Source organism: Coloeus monedula, assembly GCF_965178545.1.
Source record: "Coloeus monedula genome assembly, chromosome: 1".
Lineage (NCBI taxonomy): Eukaryota > Metazoa > Chordata > Aves > Passeriformes > Corvidae > Coloeus > Coloeus monedula.
The window spans coordinates 124185038-124199014 of record NC_138781.1 but is presented as its reverse complement, the minus strand read 5'-3'; the positions used below and the strand labels follow the sequence as shown (position 1 = coordinate 124199014).

The following is a 13977-nucleotide window of genomic DNA, read 5'->3' as shown; positions in this document are numbered from 1 at the left end:
CGTTTACTCTCTCCAAGCCAGGAGCTGTTGCCAAGCATGTTTTTCTGCACCCCACGTAGCACCTGTAATGGAAAAGAAGACTTGAAGGAAAAAGGAAACAATAGAACACAGGAGAGAAAAAAGCAGAGTATGAGTGTTGACTCTCCTATTAACTACGTCCTAAGCAAGCCTACATTTGCCTGCATTAAACCCCTTCTGTATAAGGACCTCTATGACCCCTCTCCCTCTGCTCCACATTCTGCTAGAACATCCCATGGCTCCCTTTTTGGCACATCCAAAGGACCAAACATCATATCTGCTGCCTTAAGTCAAGAGACTGTGGGGACTTCTATCCACTCATATCATCCAGGCTGCTCACAGCCCTCATTTATAAGGATTATCTGGCATCACAGTTAAGATGGATTGTTCGGTATCACATAAAGCAACATGCAAAACAAGGAGAGACTGTTCAGAGCTGAACACTAAGGATCACCAAGGAAAAAAAGATCTAACAAAACTAGGTAAAAGTGAGCTAAAAACGCTTTTTTTTTTTTTTGCTTCACATAGGAGAATGCCAAATATATATTATTAAATTGAGAGAGGACTCATTAAGGCATATAAGTATCTCAGAGGTGGGTGCCACGAGGATGGTGCCACACTCTTTTCAGCGGTGCCCAGTGACAGGACAAGGAGCAATGGCCATAAACTAAAGCACCAGAAATTCCAGCTCAGCATGAGGAAGAACTTCCTTACACTGAGGGTGGCAGAGCATTGGAACAGGCGGCCCAGGGAAGTCATGGAATCTCCGTCTCTGGAGACATTCAAAACTCACCTGGATGCATTCCTGTGGAACCTGCTCTAGGTGACTTGACCTCAGCAGGGGGGTCTCCAAAGGTCCCGTCCAATCCTAGCAATTCCGTGATTATGATAATATATTAGTTATTAAATCTCATTAAATAATAATTAATTATAGTTTTATTAAAAGTAATAACCAATACTATTATGGAAAACAACAAAGCATTCCAAAAGCATTGCTGCAACACGGATTTCAGTGTTTACTGCAGGGCAGCCACCTCTTTGAGTTATTTTCTTTTTTTTGTTTCCCCCCAGAAAAAAAAAAGAAAAAGAAAAAAAAAAAAGTGAATTGCTTGTGTACCACACGTGTTGGAAACGGCTCTAGGAGCGTACTCTTGAGAGGGAGCGAAGCCGCACTCGGGTCCCTCACCCAGAAAAATTTCAGCGTCTCCTTCGAGCCGGAATCGAACCAGCGACCTAAGGATTCCCGCGGGGCGCGGCCTCTACAGTCCTCCGCTCTACCAGCTGAGCTATCGAAGGGACCTGCCCGCTGCCCCCCAGCGGCCGCACAAGCCACCGCCCCGCCCCGCGCGCGGCTCTGCGCATGCTCCTGGCAGCGTCGGTCCTTGCGGCGGGGCGAGCGGCGGGAAAAGGGCTCGGTGATTGGGCGGCGGCCGGGCGGGATCTTCGTGTGGGGCCAGTGGCGCAATGGATAACGCGTCTGACTACGGATCAGAAGATTGTAGGTTCGACTCCTGCCTGGCTCGCTCGCTTTTTAGCGCAGCCCCGCATCGCGGAGCAAAAGCAGCGCCGTTCCCAGCAGCGTGCACACATCGCTTGCGAGTGTTGGCAGCACTCCTCAGCTACCGCAGTTATTTATTCATAACGCCAAGAGCCACCCTTTTTTGGGAAAATTGAATCCACAGACTGCTGTGTCCAGTTCTGCGGGCCTCCACACAGGAAAGACATGGAACTTTTGCAGCGAGTGCAGAGGAGGGACACAAAGTGCTCAGAGGTAGGAGCACTCTCTTGTGAAGTCAGGCTGAGAGAACGTGGGTTGTTCGGCCTAGAGGCGGCTCCAGGGAGACCTCAGAGCACTTTTCCAGTACCCAAAGGAGTTCCAAGAGAGCTGGAGACGGACTTTTTACAAGGGCACGAAGTAACAGGACAAAGGGTAACGACTTTAAACTGAAAGAGGGTGGCCTCAGGCTGGATATAAGGAAGAAATTTTTTACAGTGGGGTTCATGAAACCCCATGTTAATGAAGTGGTTGCCCAGAGAGGTGGTGAATGCCCCCTCCCTGAAAACATCCAGGGTCTGGGGCTCTGAGCAACCTGATTGAGTTGAAGATATCCAGTGTCCCTGCTCATTGCAGGAGGGTTGGAAGTAGACGACCTTTAAAGGTCCCTTCCAACCCAAACCATTCTGTGATTTGATAATTGGCTACTCTGAAGCTGTGGCACGCTCTCAAATCTAATCATTGGGAATGCCTTCCTCGCCTCTCCTGCTTGCAAGCTCTTCTTTATACATTGCATAGCATTTATGTACATGAAAAATGTTTGGGTTTTGTCGCAAAATCACATGCTTTTCATGCAACTGCACAACAAGGATGTTCTCACAGTTCTCAAGACTAAGGGATAATTAGAATGTAAACAACATTCCTAATCACAGCAGCGTTGCTTGCTGCCTTCAGAGACCTCCCGGTTGTTTTCTTTGATGTCGTCTGTGAGAGGAACCATAGTGTGTCAGGCCAATGTGGAGTACACTGCTCCTCTCCTAGGGCCAGGAGCTTTTGCACCCGTGTAATGTAATGGTGTGTTAATCGGGTTAATTTGGGAAAAAAATTGAAAAATTTAAGCCTACAGTGGTGTTTTGCTTTGGGAAACACAACACTTCCAGGCAGACAAACGGGGTTAAATCACAGAATCACAGAATTTTAAGGGGTTGGAAGGGACCTTACAGATCATCTGGTCCTAACCCCCCCGTCATGGATAAGGGACACCTCCCACTAGGAGGTGCTCGCCTTGATCAGGCCTTGCTCAAGGCCTGATGCAGCCTGACCTTGAACACTGTCAGGACTGGGACCCCCACAACCTCCCTGGAAAACCTGTTGCAGTGTCTCACCAGCCTCACAGCAAAGAATTTCTTCCGAATCTCTAACCTAAATTTCCCGTCTCATTTTGTACCTGTTACTCCTTGTCTTGTCACTACAGTTCCCGACGAAGTCAGGATGATGAGACCAGATGGGAGAGAGAAGAGAAAAAAGACGAGGAAAGAAGCCACGAGGTGAGATCAGATGGAAAACCATCCCCCCAACGCGTGACCCGGGCCGAGAACGGAAAACACGAAAAACAAGCACGAGCCAGGCAGGAGTCGAACCTACAATCTTCTGATCCGTAGTCAGACGCGTTATCCATTGCGCCACTGGCCCCGCACGCACACGGCCTCGCCCCGCTCTCCTCTATAGCCGAGAACGAGGGCGCCGCTCGCCCCGCACGGCCCGGGCCCCGTCCCGCCCCGCCGGCAGGGGGCGCTCCCGGCGTTCCCGCCCCGCCCCACGACCGGCGGTAAGGCCCGCCCGAAGGGGGTGCGTGCTGCGCATGCGCGAGGCGAGCCGGGTACGGTCTTGCTGCGCGGCGGCGCGGTGAGTGGCAGCTCCCTTCGATAGCTCAGCTGGTAGAGCGGAGGACTGTAGCGGTCAACGCCCCGCGGGAATCCTTAGGTCGCTGGTTCGATTCCGGCTCGAAGGAGACGCTGAAATTTTTCTCCCCCTCGTATGCAAACTACTTTTAGCAATTTCTCTTCAACCTTTTGCAGATACAGTTGCTTTTCTCGCAGAGTTCTCGCCGCTTCGCAAACCGAGACTGTGTGCTGTGTCTCGCTGGCTCTCAGGAGCGGCTGTTAGTGCGGCAGCAGGGAATGCTGTGCCTAATGCAGGACTGCCAACACCTTCTGAATTTCTAAAGGAAAACAATATGCGTGTTCATACTCCAGCGTGCCACAAACCCTCACAAAGCAAGTCATTGCAGGAGGATACCTGCTGAGATCCCTTTGTCTCATTGCAGTTAATTAGGATTTTGAAATTCTGAGGGTCATTTTTCCAGGTCTCCTCTCCTCTCTCCCAAATGTCTAGACATTGCTTTTGCAGGATAAGGCTTTATCTATACATACTGCCACAAAAGGAATACATTTTCCTATCCAGCCAACTGAAGTGGTCAAGTCCAGGCTAGACAGGGTGCATCCCTGCCCATGGCCGGGGCTTGGAACTCAATGGTATTTAAGGTCCCTTCCTACCCAACTCATTCTAAGATTAGCAGGTACTGACTGTCTCCCTTAGTGGAAAATTGCATGTCTTCACCAGTGTCTATCTACTATAGGTGTCGGCTACCATGCAGTTGTCCCATCTTACTGCCTTCCCAACCCTGGGATGGGTGAAACTGGCACAAAGGACTGAGTCCTCTTGACTAAAACTCTGTACCCATTCATCTCTCAAAGTGAAAGGAGAAGCCAGACCAGATGTCTCAGGATGTCTGCTGTTGTCCTCAGCAGCATCATGGTTCCACTCTCTGCACACACCTTTTGCTGGGGGAAATTGTTCCATATATATGTGATTCCAATAAAACCACCACGTTACATCACTTCATCACACTGATGATTTTTTTTACAAGCATTTAAAGGACTTGCAATGTGCGGCTATAGCTCTGGCTGCTTTGCATGGGCAGGCACACCTGCTGCAATCCAAGAGCCAGTTCCTCTTTGGGGAAACCCTGAGTTGCCATTTTACACTTGCCAGGGTGCAAAGCCATAAGTTTGGACAGCTGTCTCAACAGCTTCTCTAGCTGTTACCGGAATGAAGTTGTTGATAGTGTGGCAAGGTAAAGGGAGTGCTACATTTCATACATACAACCTTTATTAGTCAGAGTGGTTGACAGCCAAGGTAGATTGGAATACATGGTAGTTTACATATAAATAAATGTAGCAAAACAGAGAAAAACCCTGTGAATCTGTACAATTTGAGAAGATTTCTGGGTGTGCAATTGAACTGTACGCAAAACCAGATCATGTTAGCATACGTTCATGCTAGGAACTTTTCTGAAAAGCAAACAAAGGAGTAAAATCACATTGAAGAGCTAAGTCCTGAAATCCTTGTTCATCCTTTCTCCCCATGTCCTCAGAATACCTGATCTTCACATCAGTGAGAGACACAAATGCTCTGGTACTCTAAAAACTAAGTTTCCCATTTGAAATTAAACCATGAGTTCAGACACTCAGATGTTTAAGCTGCGAGTCCTGGACAACCGCCTCAGAGGCTTGGTCCCTGGTTTGTTCTGAGTTTTTTTTGCTGAGATAATATGTTGTGGCTCTTCTGTATCGAACCCTGTGTCTGTAAAAGCGATTTGCAAACATGAAGCAGCTTGTCCGTCTTTGCTTCACAGTGTGAGATCGAGTCATAAATCTTTCCCAAGAAAAAACTCTCATTTAGAAAGTGTAAGTAAGAACCACATGACTTGTGGTACATCTCAAGCCCATGGAGATAATTTCCTTGATTTTGGTGAACTTTGGCTCTGGCCCTCTACACCCCTCAGAGGTGTTGCATGTGAAAATATTCCCCAGTTGCTTTTGCTAATATGGGATTTAATTTTTCCTTCCTGGCTTTAGGCCTGCTCTGTAGCTGTTGTTGAAATCAAGGGTGCAATTCCTAGTGACTTTCATGGGAGCAGGAGGATGGATTTCACATGGGAAAGGATTCCATGTATAACATGTAGATTTACACCAGACTTTTCTCCCAGTGCCTCTTTCAGCTCCCTGATGGAAATAGTCACTAGGTAACATTTGGACATTTTCACACTAAACTTCTCTACCAGACAGTGAAACTTAGGAAATCACTTCACCTGCAGATTTATTATGTAGTATGTGCTCTCCCTACACCTTCATTTGGGGATAACATCCTATGCCAGAGGAAACACCTTGAAAAGGGGAATAGGGAAGAAAGCCAAAAGAGGAGTGTGTGTGCTGGTGTCCTCAGCACATACCCACTCTCTGTGCTCTGCCCATCTCACAGCACCCCAGTGCTGCCTGACCCATCCCCCCGGTGGGAAGATGTGAGGCTACCACTCAGCTACCACTGGAAAGACGTGCCTCTGGGGCCATGTCTCCTCAGTGGCAGGATGGTGTCACCAATCCCCTCTCCTGGGACCACGAGTTTGGATGGGCACATCCTCACTGGGCAGGCAGAATGTCAGTCTGGAGTTATGTACATAGGAGTGGTTTCCAAAATCATTGCAACTGAGGACAAAGAGGAGCCCGTGGGTAGGAGAGAAGCGAGTGCCTGTGCCCAGCTCTGGCCATGCCAGAATCTTCCCTCTTTTCTGAAGCAGAAAACCAGGGTGATTTCTGACTGCAAATGTGAGTCACTGTCCCCAGTGCCTGCACCCAGAGAACAAATGTATAACCTGAACAGGAAGTAATGGTCTTTAAAATACCCTTGTGTTATGGGACTTTTAAAGAAACATTGCAAATAGTATGTCTTGACTTTGGAGTTACAGCTGGTTCTATAAAACACATTCTTTTCCCATATATTTAGCTGCCACTGAATGACGTTTGATGTCAAAGGTGAGAATAGAAGGAAGGTAATAATGTTTCACAGCGGTGGGATCCAATTTTAAGTAAGGGAGTAACACTTTTGGCTAGTTATACATTCACCAGTCAGTATGGTTTAGTGGAACATTGTGACCCCCTTTAGACCACAGCATGCCAAAATAGCAAATACACAGAACTGACAATGATGTAAAATGATCAATAAGGAGAAATTCAGCTGCCTCAGGCTTAAACAACTATGTCAAATCAGTGAACTGCTAAGTTTAAGATCTAAGAGGTATTCCTTTAGCTCTTACAACTTAGCGGCCTAAGCTCTTCATGCTTCCTTTAGCCATACCCATATGTATCTCCACTGATTTGTACAGTGGTACACCTGAACATACACCTCATTCCTACCTCTTTATTTAAAATCATGCCATGTGCTCTTAAAGCCCCTGTGCCTGGCACAGAGGGGAGGATTCATTCTTACCCCAATGAGCTGGTGAGGAGGACGGTCACTCCTTTGCTGCTTGCCTTCCCTGCCAAGTCCTTGCTGCTCCCACAGCCCCAGTGCCTGTGCTGGTGTGATGGCTCCCAGCCCAGTGCCAGCAGGCCAGTAGGGCTAGAAGCCAAGGGCATGGTGGAATAAGCCAGCTGGCAGAAAGCTGTTGGCTGGGAACCAAAAGGAGGAGCTTTGCCACAGGCCTGTGGGAAGAGGAGAGAGGCTCTGGCACAGCCCAGAATCAGATTTCCACTCCCCATGGCCTTTGCCCACTGTCTTGCAGGCAGCAGCTTTGGTTTGCAGCTTTTGCAGGGGAAGACACAGAGACTATGCATACTTCTGGATCAGGCTCCTGGATTTGGAGTGACCTGCGCTGTAACAACCATCAGAAAAACCTCCTAGCACTTTGTCTTGGCTCAGGATTTATAATTTATAATTTATAATTTATAATTTATAATTGCCAGAGCTGGGTCCCAGCAAGCCACTAGCTGCCCTCCAAAGAGCACTTCTTCTCTGGGAAGGAGAGCCTCAGCTGTCTTGCCACCAACTTTCTCCCTGAGACCTGCTAAAGAGCACTTCTGAGGCTCCCTCACAGGAATGTTTCACATCCAGCAAAATTGCTGCATGCAAGGACTGTTCTTGGGGTAGGGAGAGGCAGACCCAGTGTGTCCATAAAGGGACTCAAGACTGTGTCTGGGAGGTGAAACTACAGCTGAGGGCAGGGAGGAGACCAACTATACCAAAGGGAATATTATTAGAGAAAAAGACAATTTGAAGCCGTGAGAGACCAGCATGCTCTGTACAGGCCATAGGTATTTCCATACGCAGTGCAGGTATCAACCTATTGGAGGTAGCATAGAGGGAGATTCTGCCTTGGTAGGAAATTGCTCTCAGGTTACTCTTGATTAGCTTAAAGACAACTATGGACACAGGCTGCAGAACTCATCACATGCTTTTTCTCACGGTGAGACTCAGTGAGAAGCACCAACAGTCGCTCGCCTGCTCTAGGACTCCGTGCGATAGCTCCGATGGCTGTCCCCAATCAGTTGTGTCTTCTCAGTTACGTTAGTTGGCTGAAGCATTATAGGAGTTTCTCCATCTAAATTGGAGAGGAGGACAAAAATTACTGTAAGAACCCTTCGCTTGCTACCAAAGTCAGATTTCTTGTTAGCACCACAACATTTCATTCGCTGTTCTGGTTGCAACTTAATCTGGTTTCACAGACAGCTGTGTGAGTACCAACAAGGTGGCACTGCCCACACGGAGTCTACAAATGCTCTTACTCCTTGTTTTCATATAATGGCAGATTTCTGGGTGGCTATTGCTGCTGCTGTTAAGCTGAACATTTGTTGTGCCTGGTGCTTTGCAGATCTTGCAGGCTAAAGGTTCCTGCCTGTTCTAATAGCAAGTGCTTTTTCCTACGAATGGCCGAATATAATGAACACTGTTGTGAGTCAGCAAGCACTAACCTTGAGGGTGTTTGTGAGAATGGGACAGAAATGAGTCTTGAAAAAAGCAGAGTTAACAGTAAAGAAAGAGGAGAGTTAAAAGGAAAAAATGCATGAGCAGTAATAGTAATACTCTTGAGAGGAGAGAAATCACATACATCCTGAAAGCCAGCTAGTTAAATAAAAATGTTAAATTAAACTTGAGGTCCTATGTAATGTATATGCAACAGGATTCTAGGAATTACTATTATAATGAATTTGGAAGTACCAAAACTTCATATTATCACTATATAAATCCTTACTGCTGTGTACTTTCTCACTCCATGAGATTTTGTGTTTGCTTTTCCAATATAGCTATAAAAAATGCATTTGTTGTAGAGTGGAGGAAAGTAGAAGTGAAGTCTTTACAGAGTTCCTTGATGGCTACTGTGTTCCATCTGATAAAGAACAATGTTTGGTTGCCCTTCTCCTGGGCCTGTTTCCAACCCTCAAGTTTTTTGGGCAGAGGGAAGTACTCAAGTCTCAGAAATTGACTTTTACATGTTCAGCCATCTTAGTGAAGTGTTTCATATGAAAACTCTGGACTATGTCTGTCTTGATACTACCACAGCCTTCACAGTAATTGAATACAAATTTTTACTTTTTTTGCCAAGTGACCAAATGTTCAGGAAAAAAATCTCATCTGACATTTCCTCCTGTTTACGTGACAGTTGATGGGATGAATCATGGGCAAAAGATGTAATGTACAGGAGTAACTTAACCCAGAGCAGCAATCTAATTGCATGCCATACGGCTTCCACTCAATGGGGGTAGAACAACTTTTACTCTGTCAAGGTGAAAAGCAAGAATGATTAAATGCCAAGCAACTTCTCTGTATGGGCAATTCCATATTTAGACACAAGGTCAAAGACAGACGTGTTTCATAACTTCTAAAAGTATATGAGTAATTAATGCTTGGAGCTCAGCTCAGGCTCATATTAGTTTGGCAGTTCCAATCCATTTTTAAGTTGCTGTGTGTTTTCTAGATTTCTGAGCAGCATTCTCTCCCACCCACTGCTGCCTCCAAGTTGTTCATTTGCTGGAAGATTGTTGATGGAGGGCAGAGATTAGCAGTTCTTTTTGCTGTGATACCCAGGTGTGCAATAGGAGAACAGGACCCACTGCAAATGTGTCGCATTGCCTCCAGCTGATCTGCAGACAGCTCTTAGCTGGCACCCTCACCAAACATTTTGCTGCTTGCACACTTCTAAGATTTATGATAGGGCTTTTTAGCAGAACAAGGACCCATGGCATAATAAACTGTACAAATATAGTCTGCTAATGGCAAGCTGCAGAATGGAGGTGAGGCAGAATTCACAGTTTAAACTGCTTTCTATAGATAGCTCCTGCTCACTGTTCGCCTACATTTGTATCATATGGAGTGTGGAGGAGACAATGAAGTGACAAAAACTTATTGCTTCTGAGTTGGGAAAGTATTTTGCTACTCAGGTTCTTTTATTCTTTTTTTTTCCCCCCCAGAATTCACTTTCTGTAAAATAAAAGTTGGTCTAGAAATGCCTTGCTTTGTTCTTACGATGATAACCGAACAGGAGGGAGCAGACCTGCCAAACTGCTTTGAGTGCATCATTACAGCTGAGGTACAAAGGCAATCCAAATTCCAATGCCACCTCCTCCGGGAACACAAAAGTTAACAAAAATTTTGCCATCAGCTTCAGTGGAAGCAAAATCTGTCAACCTGCCCCATGTGTGTGGGAAAGTGATGAAGTGTTGCACGTGTCTGTGCTGCAGACAAGCGAGTGATACTTCCCTCTGCCAGTGTATTTTGACAGGTTACCCATAACATCATGGCACAATACCACAGATTACCTTATTTAGCACCTTTCTAATGTCACGCTTGATCTGGAACACTAAAAAATGTCATGTTTAAAATGTAATAACTTATTATTCAATATGTTTAAATAATTAAACACAACGTTTAATTCTTAGTCTTCTGCTCTGCGTTAGGTCAGAGCCTTCTGGTACAAATCAATAGTTGTGAGGAGAAATCCTTGTAAGCTAAGTATGTGCCAGGGCTTGCAAACCCCTAATTCCCTTTAGTTCTTATGGTCATGTTACCCCTGGAAGTACATGCTGTAAAACAGTGCTGTCAAGGGAGACATGGAACTAGCTGAGCACTAGAACTAGTCAAATTTATTTGACTAAAACCTTCTAGAGGAATATAAATTCCCCTAGAAATTCTCTCTTTCTAGAGAAAAACCTTCTAGAGGAATATAAATTCCCCTAGAAATTCTCTCCTTCTAGAGAAAAACCTTCTAGAGGAATATAAATTCCCCTAGAAATTCTCTCTTTCTAGAGAAAAACCTTCTAGAGGAATATAAATTCCCCTAGAAATTCTCTCTTTCTAGAGAAATAGCATTTAAACAGAATTGCAGCCTTTGGCATAATTGTGTTGGTTTCAGTGACAACTAACTTTGCTCTTACATTTTAGGGAATGGGTCACTGAATCTTTGGCCTCACACCTCTTTCTTTTTCACTAATAATTATGTTTAATGGTACATTAGTTTGAGGAATGAAATTGACTGTGTAAAACCTTAATTTTGTTAATGAGAAATGTGAGGAACTGAAAAATTACTATGGTTGTGTCAGTTTGATAGTTGAAGTCTAAATCTGAACTCTTTTGAGCAGTACAGCCAGCATCAGGCAACTCCCACTGAGCACAGCTGCTAAGGACTCACTCTCAGAGGCTTTTAGCATCAGGAATTGTGATGCTTTATTGATGTTGCGTTCCTCAGAAAAGTGGCCTTAGCATGAAAATCTACATTTTGACCTCACCAAAAAGTTCTGGTTAGCAATAATGTAGATGCTGGGGATAGCAGGAAGCAAAGAAATTAATTACTGGCTAGAATGCTCAGTCTGTGCACAGAGGGCATGGAAAGAATTTGGATCCTAATAGAATCTCCTCTTCCAAAATGAAATCTGCTGCACAAGTGATTACAGTTTGTTTCGGAATTACATACAGGAGCATTTCTATTATTTACCTAAAGGAAGGCATGAGTATTAGTTTCTATGGCCCAACATTAAAAAATGCACAATCTTTGCTATTCTGAAAGTCAGCTGTGTCTTTCTGGCCAGCATGCCTGAAGTTGGGGTGACAAGGGAAGAAGGAAGAGAGGAAGCTCACTTTGATCTGGTTGTCACTCTTTTTTTAAATTTTTTTCCTAACTGCATTGTCTGTTTTCCTTTCAGCTGCAGAAAATATGCTCATGTTACCCTTTGTTGTAAAGCTTTTATTTTTATTTCTTATACATTGCTCTCTTTTAAAATAAAGTGAATTCTGCTTTACTGAGGCTTGCTGGTTTTGATTAGAAGGAAAACATAACAAGACTGAAGAGGAGAGTAGGAAAGGTATAAAGATCTAGTTTTCTTCAGACCCTACCTATATCATTAATATTGTTTTCCAAATACTTAAAACATGAAATTCCACATTATGTTAATTTTTCAGATTGGTACTTTGCTAAACATTTTAAATTTTTTTTTAAAAATTGGTCTCAGTGGGACTCAGTGGGAGTAAAGGGATGTCAAGGGGGCCTAAACTTAAAGAATACCAATACCTTCTGGTACCTGTGCCAGAAGAAGGGAGCAATTCTTTTTCTGCGACTGGGGAATTTTGTGCTGGATTTTAAGGGAGAACTAAAATTTAAAATAAGCCAAATTAAAAATAAAAAAACCAAATCAGGCAGGTATTAAGCATTCTGATTCTTCCAAGTTCCATCCGTCTACTTCAGACTTGGCTTTGGTATCATAGACTCATGAAGAGTAAGACCCATTTTAGATTTGCACTTTTCAGGTGCATAATGTGATAGAATTTTTTAGATTTGTCTCAAATAAGGCATTGTGGTTATAAAGTTTTCACTAATAGTTTTTATTGCCTTTGCAGAGACTGATAAGTATGATCAATTTTTAAGCTGTGTTTACCTTGATATGCCTCTAGGCAAAATCAATTTAAAAACACCACCAACACGTTGGCATAACAGTTATAAAAATAGCATTTGTTTCAACTGCTACAAGTGTTTTGTTACATATTTATGGAAGGGTAAATTTGTGTGAAAAGTTGGTGGGGAAAAATTTCTTACTGCTAAAGGAACATGACATTTGCAATCTGGCAGTGCTATTTTAAGCATAATAAACATAAGAATATAACAGTATAAGATCTTCCATAACAATGGAAGAGAAAAAGAGTGAACTGACTTCTTGGGTCCTTCCTCATATAAAACCATAATCTTAATCATAGTTTATATAAATTTGCAACTGAAAAGTGTCCTCAGTCTTTCCCTGGTACCTTGGGTTCTTATTGCTGGAGCAAGGGTCATTGCATCTCTCACCCTGTACATATTGATCCAGTTTGAGATGTTTCTACTTCCCCTGCATATGAACGCAAAACCTTCGAGCAGATTAGGACAGAGTTCTTTGTTCAAAGCATGTATCCCACACTAGTGCCAAATGAGGAAATCACCACCATCCTCCCTTGGCATAGCCAAAACCTGAATGTGCAGCTGGGGGAATGCAGCAAAGCCAAAGAAAGAGGGTGACCTGCTGCGAAGGTCATTGTGCTGCCACAGGCCCACGTTCCTGGCTCCTAAGTTCCCTGTTCCTCTTGTCCCTAAGTTAGCACTTGGCCTACTTCACCATGAAGTGCACCAGGGAATTAAATGGGCCAGGAACTTCACACATTTTTGAGAGTATTAGTTTACACCTGGATTTTATCCAAGGCCTGGGTAAGGTAGCAGTATTGCTACTGCCAGTGCAGAAGAGAGTGAGCAGCTTGAGGGCTGGATGGGAGAGGGACAGGACCATGGTAGCTCCCATGAGAGCTTACTCTCTTGGGTTACTGCACAACCTTACTGTTAGAAATTCTCGTCTTTTCTTGAAGCCTTTTCTTGAATGGATACAATATCCACCACAAGCAGGGATAAATTTTACAGAAGTCAAGTCTGAATGACAGCTTATTCAGGCAAATCAGACATGACAAGCACCAGTCCAGTAGAGGCTAATGTATGAGTACAGGATTTAGGAAATGAAGGAACATGGACATGGGGGCTACAGGGTGAACATTGCCTCTTAAAATAAGCCCTAAGACTTTTATTGTTCAAGTGTCTCATAAGCGATTCAGGAGATATTTAGTTGTAAGTGCCGTAAGTTTGGTTTTGCATTTGTACATAACTTGGGAAGTTCACTGGGCCGTGGTCTTAGCTAGAGTGAATTGGCACATCTCCACTGAAGCCTGGAAGCAGCCTCAGCATTGTGAGCAGAACATCTGGACTACAGGCTTTAAAGATTGTTTTGAACAGCTTTGCCACACGGTAAGCCCCTACAATACACACCTCTTTCCATGTCGTTCTTAATTTGCTCTTCCAAATCTTCTGGAGACACAAAAAACTCCTGCTGCTCCCCCTCGGGTGCCTTCGGTTTACACTTCCCACAGCAGCAGTTGAAGCAGCAGCAGAGGCAGCAGCAGAGGTAGCAGCCCGTCAGCAAACCACACACTGCAAACAGGCCCTGGGTTAAACACAGCGGGACGAAAATCCTGTCAGCAGTGACCTTCCTCAAACTTGTGGCTGTCTCTTACAGCTGAAGGAAGATTGTCAGAGGAACTCTGGTTCCTAAGTGCTTGCCACT

The 13977-nt window shown here is 44.6% G+C and overlaps 1 protein-coding gene across 1 annotated transcript in view; it reads right to left on the bottom strand.

The window, feature by feature from the left end:
- Positions 1 to 7857: 7857 nt before the first annotated feature.
- Positions 7858 to 13977, bottom strand: part of DNAJC5B (DnaJ heat shock protein family (Hsp40) member C5 beta) — a gene marked incomplete at both ends in the record, with an annotated part of 46429 nt that continues 40309 nt past the window's right edge. The window contains 2 exons of the mRNA XM_082282022.1: positions 7858 to 7952; positions 13683 to 13857. Of these exons, the coding sequence (XP_082138148.1) occupies positions 7858 to 7952; positions 13683 to 13857 (270 nt within the window). The remainder of the gene's footprint in view (positions 7953 to 13682; positions 13858 to 13977) is intronic.